Here is a 20,760-nt window from a genome sequence, read left to right as displayed (position 1 = left end):
CCCAGTTATTTCCACATGGATTTTAGATGATGACCACTGTGTTAGTAAAGTGTAAGCAGAGGTCTCAAAATTGAAACGTAAGTGGAAATGATGCATTTTAATTGAACTTATCTAGTAAATTATTTTGCCTTATATGTAGCCGTATAAAAAATGCGGAATTTTGTCACCTTGATTTAAACATGAACACAAATCCCAAAATGGAAACTAGATCTAAAAATGCAACATAATTTAATTATATGAATAGTGCACCAATGTACAAGATTTTTGTCTTAGACCATTAAGTATCTTGTGAGCGTATGCTCACAAGACCAGCTCAGAATTATGAAGATACCAAATTAAGAATCTCCTTTAGGAAATCCAGTTAGAGCCCAAGGTAGAAAATTTGGGATCATGAGGAGAGTCAGATTCCTCATCTGAAAGTGGATTGTTTTAACATTTTATAGAATTACAGCATTAGAGATGAATCATAAGACATTATGGTAATAAAAACCATGTCTGGAGTTTTAAACCACCATGTTCTTTTTCTAGAGAAATTCTGCTCAGGTTATTCTAGCAGAATGGATAGGTGTATTTTTCCTAATGCTAGATGGAATGTTAGGAAACAGCAACAATTTAGAAGTTAATTAACTAAGGTGCCTTTTCCCATTATAGAAGCAAATTTTTTTTTAAATCAATTCTTTTTTTCTAAATTTAATCAAGATGGTTTTTATATGTAGCTATAACTACTGTTAAAAAACCCTAAATGTAATAGCATTTATACTTTCAGTAAGAATCTAAGTAACTCTCTACTGTACTACTTTTTCAGACAGTTGAGAGTTCTCACTTAACAATTGATTAAATAAAGGTAAATTGTTATTTTCACCAACATTCTTTTATACAAGTTAACACTGTTGTAACTTTAAGAATAGTGATAGTTTACCGATATTTATAGAAATATTAAACAGAAATTAGAAGAGTAATTAGAAATTTACACATTGTAAACACATTCTCTTACAGTAGTATGAATTGGGTCCCAAAATGAAGATTTTAAAAATTGTCTTTTACAGAATACCAGGAAAAACCTACATGATAATAGCTTTTCTAACTGTGGGTACTATGGGGTTATCAAACACTTCCTTGGGCTACCTGAATTATCCTACCCAAGTCATCTTCAAGTGCTGCAAATTGATTCCTGTTATGCTAGGAGGAGTTTTTATTCAAGGTATAGTAATGATATATTTTCATACTGTTTGAAATTAATAGGATATGTTATGGCATCTAGCATTAGGAAAAACATTAAACTTCAATTAATATCTTTAATGAACAGTCTAGATATTGTAACACTTCTGAGTGATATCTCATTAAAAAAAAAAGCTATTATAAAAACACCGATACTTCTGTGATATACCTCAGGATCTGAAATCAGTAATTTGGAGATGGGGAAAAATAAAAATAGTATTTTGTTTTATTCTTTTAATCTGGAACCTACTACATTTCCAGAAATATTGTATTTACATATTGAAGGCCTAACTCAGAAGTACCTGGAAAGCTCTTTTTTTCAGTTCTTTCATTTTTCTACTCTCCAGGGCTCTGCTCTCCACCTCCATTATACAAATGGACGATTCCCATGTTGAAGTAAAGCTTAAGCTGAGCAAGTGTTTGTTAACCAGCTCTGCTGACTGTTGACTCCCTAGGATCCCAACTAAATTACAAGCTATGTGAAAATAGGAGTAAAAGGGGAGGCAGTGATAGCGACAAGCAGTGGAACAAGTTTTTGTTTTGTTCATCTGACTGTCATGAGGAATATTCATGTTTTGATAATCACCAAAGTTCTTATAAAGCCTGACTTCATTTTATGCATTATAAGCCTTCCCAAAAGAGCCTTTTAAAATGAAAATGTGTATGTCAACTACTTCACATAAAATTTCAGGATAACTGTTCACGCAGGAAAAAACAGTGATCCCAATTTCCTATTAAAAATCACATTTCACGTCGTAACTGACTTGGCCTGTATAATATCTCCTTAACAGTCCTTCCAAAAAGTTACGCTATGTGATTTCATTATTTAAACTTGGATGTGCTAAAATAAGTTAATCCTCACCAACCTAGAAGTTATTTGACTATAGTATTTGCAAACATATACAGCCTGAATGACTACTCTGGTTTCTTGGTAAACTTACGAAGTGTAAGAAAATTCATAGCCTTATGTTATACATAAAGTAAAAGAGGCACTAGTTTCCACAAACTTTTTAAATGTTCATATTTACTCACTATCGTAAGAAGGATCTCGTATCTAACTTATAAGGACATTTTGGTGCTCACGGGGTAATTTTGATTTTCAAAGCCCTTCTGTGACTGTCTCATGCCTTGACCTAAGCGCTCGTGATCATTTTTGACATTGGATATAAAAGGCAGGCCCTGCTCTACTTGTTTAAACACATAGATCTAAAACTGTGCTGAGTGGGTAATTGCATAATCCGGTTGACTTACATTTACTTTGCACAGGAAAGCATTACAATGTTGCTGATGTGTGTGCTGCCTTATGCATGAGCCTCGGCCTGATATGGTTTACCCTAGCCGACAGCACGGTTGCACCAAATTTCAACCTGACAGGTAAGGAATTTACTTGTATTCCTAGATTTTGTAGGTGTTTCGGTTTAGAGTAAGAATTTTTACAGTTTCATGAGGGTTTTAAATGATGGTGTGGCATCTGTGATTCTCATATCTAACATAAAGCTTTTGGACTTTCCATATAAGATGTAGTAAAAATATCACAACTCTGGAAACATAACAGTTGTTTTTAGTACTCTTGTATAGTATTTTGACGTGACAAGAGGCTGTGTGCCTAGATAGAATCTCCCATTATCAAGTACATGACAGACCAATTTCTTATGAGCGGAATTGGAAATATACACATGAGTTATAGGAGGATCACAGTAGTAATTGTTATTCTCATTTTCTTAAAAAAAATGAAACTTGCAAACTTACTTTTCATTGTTTTAGCTTAAAAAAAGAAAATTATGCTGTTCTTTAATATTGAACTGTGTAATATAAATGTGGTCATAACCTTAAAGTGCATAAAGCTTCCACCATAAACACTTTTCCTCATGGTGTGCCACGTGGAATTTTGTAAATTAAATTTAGATCTTTCACGAGGAGAATAGGTATTAAAGTATGTTTAGAAATAAATAAGAATAAAAAATAGTGTTGGAATCTCGTTTTTAGTCTGAAGACCTTACAGAGAGATTGCTTATTATATATACAGTATTGTCATTCTTAAACTATTGAGTGTCACTCATAAGATTATTTTAGTTTCATCCCATTTCCTAGCCTGATACCTGACAAAAATATTTCTTTCAAAGGAACTCTGAGAGAACAGGGAGAAAAACAAAGCAAAACAAAATAACAACAAAAAGAGCAGCATATGTAATATATATATATACATATATCAGCAGTACAAACTATAATTATTTGTGAGAAAAAAAAGTATGAAGTAATGAAGAAAATCATTTACGTCAACTTTGCCGTTCTTTCTAAGAATCAAAATGTTCCTGACCAGTTGTTAGTCTATGTTTCTTACTAACCTGGTTAATCACGCTAAGTTAATGGATTCAGATCAGCATCTTAGAGCAGCCCTTTAAACCAGCCTTTTACAGACGGTGCTGATAGAACCTATTAGGTCTGTTCTTTCAGCTTTGATCATCCGGAGTACGAGTGATCCTTACTTCAGTGAGAAAGCTTAGAGTTGCAGATGTTTCTAACATGGTTTAGGTTTTTCAGGAACACTTCATTTTCGTGTCAGCAACTGCAAAAGGAAGATTATATTTGAAAACTGAGGGGAAAAGCTGTTTTAGAGGAGTGCTTCACCGTAAAACAGAGATAATGATAATAGCTTGCCTCACACAAAGGTAGTGGAAGGATAGAATGAGGTGCTGGCATAATGAACGTGAAAGCACTTGGCACGTGGTGGGGTGAGGGTGATGACAGTGACGGAGACAGCTGGTTTTGGTGGTCTGTAACTTCTCAGTATAACTCAAGTGCTCACCCTTTCTGAGTTCCATGGGAATGTTTTTTAAGGGCATGAGAACCTAACGATTCCTCATCATTGAGAATAATTGATGAGCGCTTATCACAGTCCCTGATCTATGAGTGTATTGTCTGAAGGAGATTAGATTAGCTATTAAGATGGTTACTTAAGGCAGACATAAATAAAACTTCGGATGTATGAAGTGAATATATCAGAATTTACTTATTCAAATAAATGTCCTCCTTTAAAATATTGAGGTAATTCAGATGCAGTTCAGGTATTTTCATGCTGTTGCCATTGTTCAGAACGGTTTGGGGATGTCTTTGAATAGCCTTTTAGGAGTTGGGACGTTGTTTTCCAAGTCTTGGATAATAGCATGTCTTTTTCTTTCGAGGACAGATTTGATATTTGAAACAAGGAAAAGAGCATTCAGAATCAAGTTTGGTGAATAAAAATGTATATTTAGGTAATAAATACCAAAGCTAGATGATAAAAAGTCAAATTGAAGAATAAGTATGAAAACTTGAAAATTCTCAATTAAGTGCATACACATGTACATTTTTCTGCTACCCTTTTTTTTTTTTTTTTTTTCGCGGTATGCAGGCCTCTCGCTGCTGTGGCCTCTCCCGTTGCGGAGCACGGGCTCCAGACACGCAGGCTCAGCGGCCATGGCTCACGGGCCCAGCCGCTCCGCGGCATGTGGGATCTTCCCGGACTGGGGCACGAACCCGCCTCCCCTGCATCGGCAGGCAGACTCTCAACCACTGCACCACCAGGGAAGCCCTCTGCTACCTTTGATTGCTTATATGTTTTTTAAAAATAGAGAAAACTTCAAATCTTATCAGACTCACAGATACAACCAAGGTTGCGTTTTTTTGTTTGGTTTTTGTTTTTCTTTGGTAAAGCACCATGACTGGTGGCCAGTGTCCTATATACTTGCAGGTAGTAGCGTGCTTCTCAGGTACACATGCACATTTGTATGAGTGTGTTGAATTCCAGATTTGTTCATCTCAGTTGTATGTGTTATTTTAATTATACAATAATTAAGTGTTACTTAAGTTATTCAAAAATGAGTTTGAAGAGAGAATTCTTTCTGTGAAAACTAAGTTAATTTTAAACACTTTGACAAGTCAATAAAATCACTGTTGAATTAAGTGTGGGTAAAAATTGGGGGGAAGCATAAAAATATGAAAGGACTCTGTACCCTGATTGTTTCACAAGTTCCTAAGCTTTTGGTGCACTTTTTAAAAACAACTTGGAAATCATAGAGACTGTGTGTTCTGAATGCAGCTTGCACAAAGGCAAGTGCAGAATTTTAGTACAGACCCATACTCAAAGAAGAGGCCTTAACAGCTGCATTACGTTTATGTGTTTTAAATTAAATATTTTAATAATATGGGTACTCTTTTTATGCTTTCCCTCTTCCTTTGATTGTTTGAATTAACTGACTAATCACCAATCCCAATAGATGATCTAAGAATCTCTTCTGTATTTGTTTAATAGTGTTTCTTTCAAACATATAATCTACTTAAAAGCAGAAATGTTATTTGACATGATTGTGAAACACAACAAGGTGACAGCATTAATGCAATTTATTAGTATTAGTTGTTTTGGTTTTTTTTAATATCACCTACATGCCTGTTACAACTGGTTGTGGATAAAAATACTCAACTTTGCTGAGCAAATGTGATTTAAGGTCTGATTTTGGTTTTTTAGCCCAATTAAATTTCTGGTAAGTCTTGATTATTGTTCATATGTTTAAATGAGGAGGTTATTTTTTCCTTCTGCCTTCTTGAAGGTGTGATCCTCATCTCCCTGGCGCTGTGTGCAGATGCCGTCATTGGAAATGTCCAAGAGAAAGCTATGAAACTTCATAATGCTTCGAATTCAGAAATGGTAAATGCTCTAGTGCTTTTTCTTCACATCAGACAGACTCAAAAACGACGATATACTTAATTTTATGACATAATTATGGTATTGAAGACTCGCATTGCAATTTTAAACTAGTTTATCATCATTATTTTCATAAAAGTAGTACGTTCAAATATTATAGGAAGGTAAAAAGTAAAATACCATTATCACTGCTGATACCTTATTGCAAGCATTTGATAAACTTTTTCCTCTTTGATTTATGGAGTTTGGGGCGTATTAAAAAAAATGCTTTGGGGCTTCCCTGGTGGCGCAGTGGTTGAGAGTCCGCCTGCCGATGCAGGGGACACGGGTTCGTGCCCCGGTCCGGGAAGATCCCACATGCCGCGGAGTGGCTGGGCCCGTGAGCCATGGCCGCTGAGCCTGCGCGTCTGGAGCCTGTGCTCCGCAACGGGAGAGGCCACGACAGTGAGAGGCCCGCATACCGCAAAAAAAAAAAAAAAAAAGCTTTGTTACATCATTTTTCTTCTCTCTTTGTATTTGGTATTATTTTCCATTTAGAAGTTTGTAATTTGCATGTAGTTTAGCTTATCTTTTCCTTCATGACTTCTAGCTATGTATTATGATTGAAAAGGGCTTTTCCAACTCTAACATTTAAGAATTTTATGCCCATTGCCTACTAGTTTTATAATTTCCTTATGTATTAAATCTTTGATCCAACCAAAACTTTAAAAAAATTTTCTTCCATATGGCTATCCACTTTGCCCAATATCATTTATTGAATAATTCACTTTTCCAATTTTTATTTTAAATACCTTCTTTTATCCTATCTTATTCTAATGCAGGGTTCACAGTTTTGTTCTTTCAAGCTTATTTCTGCACCAGAACCATATAATGACAGCAGCTTTATCACCATACATTTACCGTCTGTTAGGACTAGCCACCTTTGTTCCTTTTGTTTTTCAGAATGTTACTACCAGTAGTTATTCTTGGGTGTTCATATCCCCAAATAAACTAGAAACCCATTGGTATTGTGATTGGTATGGCATTGAATTATAAATTAATTTAGGGAGAATGGCATCTATACACTTGATTCTTTCAGTCCAAGAATAAGGTATGACTTTCCTTTTATTCAAGCGTTACTTTTAAATGTCCCTTAGATTTTAAAGTATTCTTTGTATAACTCCAGTTATTTTTTATTGAAGTTATTGTTAGGTGTTTCATCTGTTTGCCGTTATTACTGCAAATAATGCCTTTTCTTCCAATATATCTTCTAGCTGGTTGGTGTTTGTATATAGGAAGGTTGTTATGCTGTGTTTGCATTAGTTTTGTAGCCCATCACCTTGCTAGACAGACAGAGCACACAGCAGTAAGGATATGTAGGACTGGTTACTTAGTCAACAGAGTGGGGCATCTTTACAGCATCCCTAAGAACATAGGAATTTTAATCTTGGTCAGGAGTTTTCTTGATCATCATCACCACTCTCCCCAGATAAGATAACGATCAGAGAATTAAGGAATTGTAAGTAGGTAGAAAGAATGTTATACAGTGGTTAAGACGTAGGCTCTGGTCTAAGATACCTTAGTTCTCTACTAGCTCTCCTATTTGAGGAAAGTGACTGAATATCTCTAAGTTTTAGTTTTTCCATCTGCACATTGGGGAATGATGAGTAAGAGTGCCTGTCTCTTAGGTTGCTTGTGAGAAATAAATGGAACAATCCATATAGAGCGTTACTAGCACAGTACCTGACACATAGCAGGTATTTAAGTTTGATGATGACACTGATTCTGCTTATAAGGAGTGTAATAGAAAGATCGGTAGGAAAACTGGGAAATTAAGCAATAGGTATGTCATATACTGCTTATTTTCATTGTATTTTAATGTACTTGCAAACTTAATGTTTGGGTTTTTTCATGTCTAATAAGTAGTTTTAGAGTATCTTTGTTTGGTGTATGTTTTTAGGACCCCCAACATTAAAATCTGGTTTGAATTCAGTAATTAAATGAGGCAAAAAATGAATAATTAGGTAACCATTTATGAAAGGATTAGTACTGCTGTGTTATGTTGTACCTAAAATAATGTGTAAACTTATAAACAGAATCAACCATCATTTCCAGAAAATTAGGCCATATTGAAACAATGATGTTACTTTTAAAATGGTTTCCTCTACAGATTTAATGAAATAAAGAAATTGAGCCATATATTGAAAACCTTCCTTTTATACCTTTGGTTAAATAGCACTTTTTTCCGCTTTATTTTTCTCTACTCTAGGTTTTGTATTCGTATTCAATCGGTTTTGTGTACATTTTATTGGGATTGACATGCACTAGTGGATTAGGCCCTGCAGTAACATTTTGTTCAAAGGTAAACACTAATCACATTTTTAAAAATAAACATCTTCCATTAATTAGTTTCCTCTGTATTTCTAATTCCCCTTGTCCAAAAAGACTGTTTTATGTAATTTGATAACTCCTTTAATACAATATATGTAAATCAGAAATTATTTCAGAAATGAAATGATTTATATTTAAATTTTTTATCCTTGCTCTTTCCTATAAGTTAATTTTTAAACTATTCATAACGTAGAAGTTGGGGATTTTTCATTTCATCCTCATTTTTCCATTAAATCAGAATCTCTGCTTGACTGCATTGTTGAATGGCTTATTATTGCTCAGAAAGTTGATTAAAATCTGTAGTTTTATTTCATTTATAATACCTCAGGGTTTGTTTTGCATTTTTCTAACAGGCTTTTTTATATTTGCAGGATCCAGTTCGGACCTATGGTTATGCTTTCCTTTTTTCCCTCACTGGGTATTTTGGAATCTCTTTTGTTCTGGCTTTGATTAAAATTTTTGGTGCACTTTTTGCTGTAACAGGTAAGAACGATATACTTGCTTAGATTATGAAATAAGCATTTAAATTTTCTTTGATATTCTTTTTCACAAGGTAAGGGCAGCATCTGCTCGTCATTAAAAAGAAAATTGTCGGGAATTCCCTGGTGGTCCAGTGGTTAGGACTCAGTGCTTTCACTGCCAGGACCCGAGTTCAGTCCCTGGTCGGGAACTAAGATCGCTGAAGCCGCACAGCACAGCCAAAAAGAAATTTTTTTTGAAAGAAAGAAAGAATATTGTCACATTTCACCAATTTATTCCTTGGCTTATGGTATTTCTTTAAAATTCTAAAGAAAATGATGTTTGATCTGAATTTCTTATTTGAAGGTTTAATTTTTTTTTTGCGGTACGCAGGCCTCTCACTGCTGCGGCCTCTCCCGTTGCGGAGCACAGGCTCCGGACGCGCAGGCTCAGCGGCCATGGCTCACGGGCCCAGCCGCTCCGCGGCATGTGGGATCTTCCCGGACCGGGGCACGAACCCATGTCCCCTGCATGGGCAGGCGGACTCTCAACCACTGCACCACCTGGGAAGCCCTGAAGGTTTAATTTTAAAATCAGATATATGCACTTATCTAGATAGTAACTTTAAGTACATTAAAAGATGTTTTTATTAAAAAGTATGATGGGATGAATACCTTCCAGGAAAAATACTGTATTTAATCACTATTAATTTATAATGGAAAATTACAGTTTTGTTACACTTAAAACATGACAGGTATATTTTAAGCAAAGGTTTTGGGGCCTTTCGTTTGTACACTTTCTAGAACCTCAACCAGATGAGCTTCCCTTTTCACTAATAATTATTATGCACGTGCTCTGTGCAAGGACTTTGCTTGGCATGTCAGAGAAATGGAGGTTGTTACTTGCTTTGCTTTGGAGGAGTGAGGGGAGCAGGTGCAGGGCTGCAGGTGAGGCCCAGTGAGGGGAGCAGATGACTCCAATTGCTGCCTCATACTGTTTGCCAAAAGAATGGTCCACATGACAAATGCTCTCAGTATCTCCCATCTGGAGAGAGCCCTGGGTGAAGCCCATCAGGATGGGAAGCCGTGTGACCTGCCATGAGGAACGCTAGGCTGGGGTGTAAGAGAAGGTGCAGCCCAGTCCCAGCCCTGACGTTTAATGATACGAGACCTGGAGAGTAAGTCTCTCCTCTTCCCTGGGCCTCCTTTCTCTCTTTTGTGAAGAGATTGGGTTGGACAAGATCATCTCTGTCAGAGATCTGTAGAATTTACATTCATAAGGCGTTTACACCTTACTCATTTACCTGATTTTGATTTTTCACGGTTTTAGAGGAATATTTATTTTAATACCACAGAGTAAATGAAACAAATGAATAAATGCCCCCTCTGTAAAAGTATATTTCTTCCTAACTGTTCTCTTTATTTGCTCACATATGACTCTGCTTTTTAAAGTTTACGTCCCTAATGGTAAGTAGAGGGAATTTAATTGTAGATTGGGCCATATCAGCAACCTTCCAAGTCAGCTCATGCTGTCAGGAAAGATCGCAAATGCATACACTTAGCTTGGGTTTCAGTTTTGTTTGTAAGATAGTAGCTGTTCATAAAGAGTCTGATATCAGTCTGTATGTGTTGATGAGCCCTGCGATTGGTATAAAGAAATGTGAGATGCAATCCTTGCGTTGAAGGTGCAGACAGGTGTCTTTCTCTCTCACGTGAAACAAATCCAGAGATGGTAATATAACAGCTAACATGTCCATAGCCCTTATTATGTACCAGGTACCATTTTAGCTATTTTACATATATTATTCATCTTAACCTCACAATGATCCTATAAAGTAGGTGCTGTTATTGTTCCATTTTACAAATGGGTAAACTGAGGCACAGGGTGGTTAAGTGGCTTGCCAAGTGATCAGCCAGCTAGTAAGTTGCAAAATCAGTATTTCAACTGAGGCCGTCTAGCTCCAGACCTGTCCTCTTAACCGTATGCCATGTGCCTCCCAAGCTGGCATGGTAGCTCCAGCTCCTTAGGAATCCAGTCCCTCTTTCTGCTCTGCCATCCTCGTCCTCATTCCAGACAGGGTAGGTGGAGAGAAGATGAAAGACACATCCTTCTCTTTATGGAAATTTCCTACAAATCACACTCCTAGAGACAGCACTTCTGCTCATACTTCGTTGTCCAAACTTAGTCCCGTGACCACACCTGACTGTAGGAGAGGCTGGGAAGGTATCCCAGTTAAAAGTAGGGGTCTTTTTACTAAAGTAGTAGGAAAAATAGATTTGGGGAATGGGGCTCTAACAGTTTCCAAAACAGCTTCTTCATCTGGTATTCATTCATTAATTCACACTTTGAAGATTAAGTGCCAGGAACTACAGAGTCTGTGGAAATGAGGACAAGGAACTGAGTAAAGCACACAGTCTAGTGGTGGAAAGGTGTACCGGAGCCACGTGCAGAGTTCCTCTCTGCACCTGGGTGGGACGAGGGAGGAAAGCTTCAGGCCATAATCCTTGAAGGACAGTGTACAGAGGACTGGAAAGATGTCTCATGGCCTTACCCAGAGATGCCCACCACTAGGATGTCCTTTAGATTGCTGCTTTTAAAGATACGGAATCCAGTCGCATCTTCCTTGGAAAAGTCCTTTCTTTCCTGTCAGACTAAGTACGTCTCCCTAAAGGATGACGTGCCTCCGTAGCCTCATGGCCTCCATCAAGCACTTATTACAGCTGTACTTTAAATGTAACTCTATTATTTAATGTCTGTAACCCTGCTAGCCTATAAATTCCATGGTAGCAGAAGCAGTGACTTTCTGTTTGATTTTCTTCTTTTTTCGCTTTCCTTTGTTTCCTTGGCACCTCACGTAGATCTTGGCACACAGTAGGCTCTGTAAATATTTGTTAAATAAATTATTTCCGAAATATTACCAAGACAATAGATGCATTCTAAAACCAACCTTTTTCTCCCTACAGTGACAACAGGGAGAAAAGGAATGACCATTGTACTTTCATTTATATTCTTTGCCAAACCATTCACATTTCAGTAAGTACTTTTTAATTCGACAAGTTTCTCTACCTTTAGATACTTTTGTTTCACATCTACTCTTAAACAGCCTTAATTTCTTTGTAAAGAATCCTTTTCATCTTGACCCAAATTTATTGATATGTCTTCTGCTGTTTCAGAAATGTATGTAATTATTTTGAAGAAATCATTTTGTATACTTAAATTGCCTAACCAGTCCCAATGCACATGTGACCCTGTTTCCAGTATAAATGAATGTGAGTGATGTGGTGAGATTAAGGGACTCCCCTTGCCCTGGTGCAAATATATAAATTTTATATATATACATACATGGTTTTTAAAATTGTTAAGTTTATTTGCTGTCTTTTCCCACAAAGGATTTGAGTTAGAGTTGTACCCTAATGGTTTTCCTAGTTTGTGGTTTTCGGTGGAAGCATTGACTGTTTTCTTTACTGTCTAGTATGTATTTGAAATTAGCATCATTTCAACTTATATTCGTTGGTAATTGAGAAGATTCAGACTTAGAAATTATCAATGTACAGTCATCCCTTGGAATCCATGGGGTACCAGTTCCAGGACCCGCACATATACCAAAATCCAAGGATGCTCAAGTCCCTTTCAGTCAGCTCTGTATGTCTACGGGTTCCACATCTGCACACACAGAGGGCTGACTGTATATTTATTGAAAAAATCCACGTATAACTGGACCTGTGCAATTCAAACCTGCGTTGTTCAAGGGTCAGCTGTATGAGCTTAAAGGTAACCACAAAATAAAATTTCAGCAATGTATAGTCGGTCTTCTGTATCCATGGGTTCTGCATCTGCAGATTGAATCAACCAACTACAGAGCAAAAATATTCAGAAAAAAAATTCCAGGAAGTTCCATAAAGTAAAATTTGAAGTCCAACTCCTACCAAAAGCCTCAGGAGTATGTTTAAAGCCCTGGATATGTAAACCTGCCAATGGCCTTCTTAGGAATTCAATTCAGCAGTCCAACTAGTTGGGGTATAATACAGAGAGATAAAAAGGGACACATCCTGAGAAAGTAGGAGAATTGGCATTGATTACTACAATGAATACCTAGCACCTATTTACATAACATCTACATTGTGTTAAGTATTATAATAACTTAGAGATGATTTCAAGTACACACAAAGTTGTGCGTAGGTTATATGCAAATACTGTGCCATAAATAAAGGACTTGAGCATCCACTGGTTTTAGAAAACTCTGTTTGTTTTCTATGAATTAGTTTCTCTTTCTGCAGGGGCTAAGTAGGTCATTGGCAGGTTTACATATCCAGTGCTTTAAACATACTCCTGAGACTTTTGGTAGGAGTTGGACTTCAAATTTGCTATTATCCTCAAAGAAATGAACTACATTTAGTATCTTGTAAAGTGCTTTTCCTACATATATACCTAACATTAAAAATATAGAATTCTATCTAGTGTGATCTAAATATTATTTGTAAAATAAAACAAATACTGTTTTATTTAGTGCTCTTAGTATAGGTACCCAGTAGCAAAATTTTATTTCATTGAGGAATTTTTGTGACATCATCAAATTCTGTGGTTAATGACAAATTGTTACTCTGACATTAATCTTTTTTCCTTATTTTTTTTCTCTTAGGTATGTATGGTCTGGTTTGTTAGTTGTCCTTGGTATATTTCTCAATGTTTACAGCAAAAATATGGACAAAATAAGACTCCCATCGCTGTATGATGTGATAAACAAAACAGTGGAAGTGAGGAGGTCGGGGACGTTGGCACAGACCGTCTAGGCAGCGATTCGCTTTATAACGTAGAATTAATTCATCAATCAATTAACTTTCCAAAGGGACTTTTATAAAAACCAGAGGCTCTGAAGGCATGCTGTCATTTGTGGATGGATTACATGTGAAGTCGCCCTTTCTTCAGAATCTTTGTTGGACTGTTTAACTTCCAAAGCAATCAAAAGAGCCACACCCGGCACACCTTAGAATAAAACGTCAAGATGAAGGACTGTGACGCTTACAGTCTGTTGAGAATTTCACTGGAAATGGACCATGTTGCAAGAGAAATTGGATATCATTATGACATATCAAAGAAATTGATATGTAAACGCAGATTGTTTTCTTTTTTCCGTTCCATTTTGGTGATGTTATTTAAATTGATTCTCTGTTGTAAGAGTGAACTGATGGTTTAAGTCTAGAGAGAATAACTTCATTATAAATAAAAATTATTCTCTGATTTTTTTCTTTAAAAGAATGTGATGGAATTGGGGTAGTGAAGGTTGGATTTTGTTACGAAGATGGGAAGTACAGTGTACATAAACTTTAAAACTTAGGCTTTTCTCTGATCATTTAAAAGTATTCATTAGAGAAAATGTGCTTTACATTTTCTGTGGAATATAGGCAATAGAGTAAAAAGAGTCATCATCCTGTATCCTGTAAGTATGTATCACAAGCCAGATTTCCTGTTATCCATCAAAGGTGCTAAAAGATTTCATGATTTGGATTTTTAAATTGAAGGGAGGGACTTCCCTGGCGGTCCAGTGCTTAAGACTTCACCTTCCAATGCAGGGTGTGCAGGTTCAATCCCTGGTCAGGGAGCTAAGATCCCACATGCCTCGTGGTCAGAAAACCAAAACATAAAACATAAGCAATAGAGTAACAAATTCAATAAAGACTTTAAAAATGGTCCACATCAAAAAAATCTTAAAAAGTAAAATAAAAATAAATTGAAGGGAAAATAATTGATGTCTTAAATTACTATAAAATAATAAAATTATCATAGTGTTTCTTAAAAATGAAATTTAATTTGACAGCTTGAAGATGAAATTGGATAAATTAAAAAGCACAAGTAGATGTAGCAAATTCACACAATACGTTGCTTGCACAGTTGTTTTTTTTTGTTTTTTTGCGGTACGCAGGCCTCTCACCGTTGTGGCCTCTCCCGTTGCGGAGCACAGGCTCCGGACGCGCAGGCTCAGCAGCCATGGCTCACGGGCCCAGCCACTCCGCGGCATGTGGGATCCTCCCGGACCGGGGCACGAACCCGTGTCCCCCGCATCGGTAGGCAGACTCTCAACCACTGCGCCACCAGGGAAGCCCGCTTGCACAGTTCTAACTCTAAATTCAGAAAGATTTTGGCCCTCATTTTTTAGCAGTAAGTTTTGGAATTGCTTCCACTGTATTAAAAAAAATCCTATTAATCTTCATTTTCAGTGTAAACGTTGGTTAAAACAGCTGAACATCCATGCTCTTAGTAATATCACTTATGTTTTGTGAGTATAATATACTTGGAATATTTAATCTCATTCTTAAAATTCCACTGTATTCTGATGGTGACCTAAACCTGTTTTGTGCATATGTGGGTGCAGCAGAGCCCATGATAATTTAAGGATGTAGCCCAAGAAATTCTGCCTGATCTTCATGTGTCATATGTTAAATACTGTGGGTCTTTTTTCCCCCAAATGATAATCATTTTTAAAGTTTTCATATTTTAAAGTGAAAGGAATGTTAATTTGCACTTCATACTACTGCCTTAAACTCTAAGACAGTAAGGATTTGTGCTTATTTAAAAAAAAGTTAATTTTACTGAATCCTTGATAAAATATAAATTTAACTTATCAAGTCATCCTTTTATCCCCATACTTTTCTAATGTTTTTGCCTCTGACTGCCTGTTACCAGCTCCGCATCCCACCTACGCCATCCCCAATTTTAAACAATTTAGCACTGTTTAAAAATCAGTTTGTCAGGGGTTCCCTGGTGGCGCAGTGGTTGAGAGTCCGCCTGCCGATGCAGGGGACACGGGTTCGTGCCCCAGTCCGGGAGGATCCCACATGCCGTGGAGCAGCTTGGCCAGTGAGCCATGGCCGCTGAGCCTGCGCGTCCGGAGCCTGTGCTCTGCAACGGGAGAGGCCACGACAGTGAGAGACCCCCACGTACCGCAAAAAAAAAAAAAAAAAATCAGTTTGTCAGGCTAACCCTTTACACTCCATTTCCTTTGCTGACCTGCCATCAGAAGGAGGTAAACTTCATCTCACTTATTTGTATCCATGGAATAGTAGTAGTCTAAAATACAGAATAATTTCTGTAGTGAAGGAAATCAACATTGGGATGTGTACTTTGTGCCAGATTTAAAATATGACCTTTCATGAATATGTCATCCCAGCAACCAAAAAAAGTAATAGTAAGGGAATTTAAAATATTAATTGCAGGAGTTCCCTGGTGGTCCAGTGGTTAGGACTCTGTGCTTTCACTGCCGAGGGCCCGGGTTCAATCCCTGGTTGGGGAACTAAGATCCCACAAGCTGTGCAGTGTGGCCAAAAAAATAAAATAAAATAAAATATTAATTGCAATAGCCAGTATTTAAGTGCTTGTTAGGTACCAGGCACTATTATACATGCTTTATATGCAATAACTTAACCCTCACAACACCTGTCTAAGGGTAAGCATTAGCTTCATTCTACAGATGAGGAAGCTATGACATTCGTAACCTTACATAGCTAGAAAAAGCCAGAGCTGTCAAGCAGTCTGGTTCCAGATTCATGCCGTTAACCACCGTGCTGCCTCTCTAAGTAGATGTGATTATTCATGTTTACATTTTTGCGAATACAGAGGTTGAGGACCAGGGTGAATGCTTACTAGCTCACATAACACCACAGCACAGGAGTACGTTTCAGACCCAGTCACACCGTGAGGCGTGTTTTCTGTTCATTGTACCTCACTATGAACATTTAAGTAACCCAAAGTAACATCGTGAGTGACGAAGTGTCTTTAGTAAAGAATTTGTGAGACATACTTGAGTGAATAGGTGAGGATCGTTTGATGGACACATTAGTCGAATGCACATAGATGTCTGTTTCAAGCTGTTATGTAGATATAAATTGTTTCTTCATCTGTGTTCACGTCAGGTGTCTGTCATACCTATAGTAGGCGCTCAGTAAATATGTGTCATACAGAACTAGTCATCAAAATACTTTTAGACAAAAAAAAAAAGATACGTTCTGAATTCTGCCATATAACGTCCCCTTCTTGGCATACAAGATAACAATAACAACAGTGCAACAAAATAACAATAGCAGAAGAATGTAGCCAACTCTGTGGATCACTGTGTTAAGATTTGACCTAGAGGTAAGCCAGCCTGGCCAGAATCCTCAGCAAGGCATGTTGTATAGTAAAGAATTTGGCCAACCTTTGTCCTTGATTTCTGGGAGGGAGCTTCTAGTCCTTGGAGTTTCCCGTGATAGGAATTGTTAGTCTTGGTGGTTCCAGGGTCGGGGCTGGCCTTGCTGGAAAGTCTCACCATGTGACTATAGCATTAGGGTTTTGAGCCTCAGGATATTGGCCCAACCTTTGGGGAAGGTAAGGGGTTTGGAGATAAGACTGAGTTCAATTGCATGATCAGTGATTCAGTCAATCATGGCTACATAGTGAGACCCAATAAAACCTCCGGAGACCAAGGTTTGGGATTGCTTCCCTGATTGTGGGTACCCACGGATGTGCCAGGAGGGTGATGCTCCTGAGGGCATGGAAGCGTAGACCTTGCCCCACAGGTCTCTTCTTTTGTCTGTTCCTGATTTGTATCCTTTATGATAAAACTCTAGTGGAATGTATAATGCTTTCCTAAGTTCTATGAGTTGTTCTAGCGAAGTATGGAACCTGAGGGGAAAGTGGTAACGCCCCCAAATTTGTAACCAGTTGGTGGCCTGGGAGCCTCGGAGCTTGCAGCTGGTTCTGAAGTGAGAGCAGGCTTGTGGGGACTGTGCCCATAATGTGTGACATCTGACCAACTCCAAATAGGATTGCACTGCAGGCTTTAGGCTTAACTAATGTTTTTATCTTTTAGCATTCTCTGAACTGTTATCTAAATCTCTTAATTTCCTAAAGTGATTTTTATCTTTAACCCGCTATATATTCTAGGTTCTTCCTTGGTCAATGAGTGCAGAATTCTAGTAAAATTCGACCAGCATAATAAACCAACAATATGGCTTAGCATAATGAAAATATTTATGCATCCCAGTGTCACATTTGCTCTTTAAACGACACGGTTATCAAATCATCAGGCAAAGCAGAGTGATGCTCAGAACTTTTTGTGTGCTTCCGTCCTAATTAAGCAAATGACAGTTTGTTTCCACTATGTGTTTGGGCAAAAATGTTTCATTTGCACATATTCTGCTTTTCATGTGCGCCTATTGAATGCCCTTGTACTTGCCCATTGAACCAACCATCTTAACCTTTTTAACAAATACTGTAACATCACTGACTTGACTGCTCTATTTTTATTTTAACAGCATTTGTTCATTCACTCTCACTGAATCAGATGTGAGCCAGGCATTATACTAGACGCTTAGGATACACAAAAGAATCAAATACAACCCTCACTCCTAAGGAACACCCACTCTAGAGAGGACTTGCCATGATCTCTACACAAAAATACATGAACTATGTTGATTTCCTTCCAGTCATTGGAGTATCTTATTAGCCTTAAGTTTTCAAAATAATAATTCCCCACAATGGTAGCGCTTCTAAAACGTGAATGTGCAGATGAACCACCTGAGGATCTTCTTTAAAAATAGGATTTTAATTTAGTAGGATTGGTTTGGGGCCTGAGATTGCACCAACGAGATGCTGACGCTTCTGGTCCATGGACCACACTTCAGCGTGGAGGTCTTGGCTACAAACTCCGGATGTTTTCAATATCAGGACATCCTAAAATATGCGAATACTTTTCACGTGATTGCCTTCATTTGCTTTCAAACTTAACCATTCTGTGTGGCCTGACCCTATTTGACTTCTCTGGGTCTCTTTGTTCAAACTGAACAGAAATCTTACCATGTTGCAGAGTTGCTGGCATAAGTGAATTCTTTAATCATTGCAGATGTATGAAAGATTTAATATTCATTACTTTCTCCATAAATATTACTTTTTTTTTAAAATCTTCACGAAAGTAAGATAAACCCATAATTTCCTATCAGTCATGATCTGTTGTTTTAATTTCATGGCATGTAGTTAGAATACTCCTTATGCTATTTTCTGGTGACATTATGAAGAAAACGTTCACTTCAGTGATTTACTGCTGCTTCTGAGTGAACTGTGTATTACAGGGGGTTCGGGAAGTAGGGCTTAACACTTAAGGGATTCTTCTGAGACTTTAATCACAAAATGTGTTTTATTAAATATCTTAATCCTATGATACCCCCCAAATTTTCTAAAACATAATTAATTAGACCATTTTAATCAGTTTGACATGATTGATAAGATTTAAAATAGATGAAATATGTAAAACGTGGATAATTATTCACAATAGATAATGATAGAATGAGACCTTGGAGTCTAACTGTTATAGATTTCCTTGCAGGTCTCGCTGCCCTTTTTTTTTTCTCCTAATGCCAGTTACAGTGAAAGGAATGAAAAACAGATCAATTCAAGTGTATTTTGTGTTTCATTTCTGACTAAACAGAATATGAACATTTGGGGATTGACTTTTTATATGTTCTGAAAATGGCCATTAATACATATCTTAATTGTGTAGGATATGTTTTTGTATATGTGTCCAGAGAAGACTCATAAAGGCAAGTAATCATTTTTCTCTAGTTTCTAACTACATTTTACTTGGTAGACTGTTTCTCTGAAATCTCTCTGCTAAACAGCACAAAATCATAAAATCTCGGGACTGTTTTGATGTTGACACCTGTCATTAAATCAAAGAAGTCAATTGAAATGTCCTAAGAAGGTTTGATCTAGGAATTCCCTGGCAGTCCAGTGGTTAGGAGTCCATGCTTTCACTGCAGGGGGCACGGGTTCCATCCCTAGTCAGGGAACTAAGATCCCTCATGCCATGCAATGCCACCAAAAGAAAGAAAGAAAAAAAAATTGTTTAATGTTTGATAGAATAGATGGGGCAAGGCTAGGGGGAATTTATTATAAAATGCCTACAAACACATCCGTAGTCAAAGTCAGACAGGTATCCATCTTTATACAGCTAGGAATCATTGTTGGATTCAGGAAAATTGGGGAACCAGAAGAGTGCCAAGGTGATGGGCCTAGTCTACCATTACGGGACTTGTACGAATGAAAAGACACACAGGCTTATAGTCACACACTGAATAAGGCGATTTATTCTTTTAAATGTCCCAGGTATTTGGTAAATTCTGAAAATCAATCTTATTAGCATATATTTCATTATTTGTTCACTCAGTTCTTTTTTTAACATCTTTATATGTTTATATCTTGGAATATAATTGCTTTACAATGGTGTGTTAGTTTCTGCTGTATAACAAAGTGAATCAGCTATACATATACATACATCCCCACATCCCCTCCCTCTTGCGCTTCCCTCCCACCCTCCCTATCCCACCCCTCTAGGTGGTCACAAAGCACAAACTGATCTCCCTGTGCTATGCAGCTGCTTCCCACTAGCTAGCTATTTGACATTTGGTGGTGTACATATGTCCATGCCACTCTCTCACCTCACCCCAGCTTACCCTTCTCCCTCCCGTTCAATTCTTAACAGCTTGCCTTTCTCAAAAAACTGAGGCATGAGTAGTAATTTTTTTCTTAATTCAGAGGGCTTATCTCTACAGACTTTCTGAAATGGTCTGTTTGATTTTTTTCTTTCTTTTCTGGGACTCCTTTAGATGTTGGCCATCCTACTCCTGTCTCGTGTATCCCTGAGCTATTCTTTCATGGCTTCCATCTCTTTACTGTTTCTGGGAGAGTTTCTCGGTCTGATCTTTCAACACATTCTTCATCTCTTCAACCTGCAATTTATTCCATTCATTGTGGTGAGGTTTTTTGTTTTGTTTTTTGTTTTAAAGAAGATGTTGGGGGTAGGAGTTTATTAATTAATTTATTTATTTTTGCTGTGTTGGGTCTTCGTTTCTGTGCGAGGGCTCTCTCTAGTTGTGGCAAGCAGGGGCCACTCTTCATCGTGGTGTGCGGGCCTCTCACTATCGCGGCCTCTCTCATTGCGGAGCACAGGCTCCAGACGCGCAGGCTCAGTAGTTGTGGCTCACGGGCCTAGCTGCTTCACAGCC

At 37.6% G+C, this 20,760-nt stretch overlaps 1 protein-coding gene across 4 annotated transcripts in view; it reads left to right on the top strand.

Annotated features, from left to right (window-relative positions):
- Positions 1-14,284, top strand: part of SLC35B3 (solute carrier family 35 member B3) — a 23,502-nt gene extending 9,218 nt beyond the window's left edge. For 3 of the 4 annotated variants that reach the window (XM_029244096.1, XM_029244098.1, XM_029244097.1), the window contains 7 exons: positions 1,047-1,201; positions 2,485-2,592; positions 5,805-5,902; positions 8,148-8,240; positions 8,641-8,752; positions 11,692-11,761; positions 13,368-13,973. In XM_029244096.1, coding sequence (XP_029099929.1) covers positions 1,047-1,201; positions 2,485-2,592; positions 5,805-5,902; positions 8,148-8,240; positions 8,641-8,752; positions 11,692-11,761; positions 13,368-13,518 — 787 coding nt within the window. In that variant the 3' untranslated portion in view covers positions 13,519-13,973. Of the gene's footprint in view, positions 1-1,046; positions 1,202-2,484; positions 2,593-5,804; positions 5,903-8,147; positions 8,241-8,640; positions 8,753-11,691; positions 11,762-13,367 lie in introns of all 4 variants that reach the window. The other variant, XM_029244099.1, reaches the window with a different exon arrangement.
- Positions 14,285-20,760: the final 6,476 nt, after the last annotated feature.

Source organism: Monodon monoceros, unplaced genomic scaffold (assembly GCF_005190385.1).
Source record: "Monodon monoceros isolate NGI ecotype Baffin Bay Population unplaced genomic scaffold, NGI_Narwhal_1 Super_Scaffold_3, whole genome shotgun sequence".
Lineage (NCBI taxonomy): Eukaryota > Metazoa > Chordata > Mammalia > Artiodactyla > Monodontidae > Monodon > Monodon monoceros.
The sequence above is the reverse complement of the archived record's forward strand: the minus strand, read 5'-3'. Positions and strand labels throughout refer to the sequence as shown.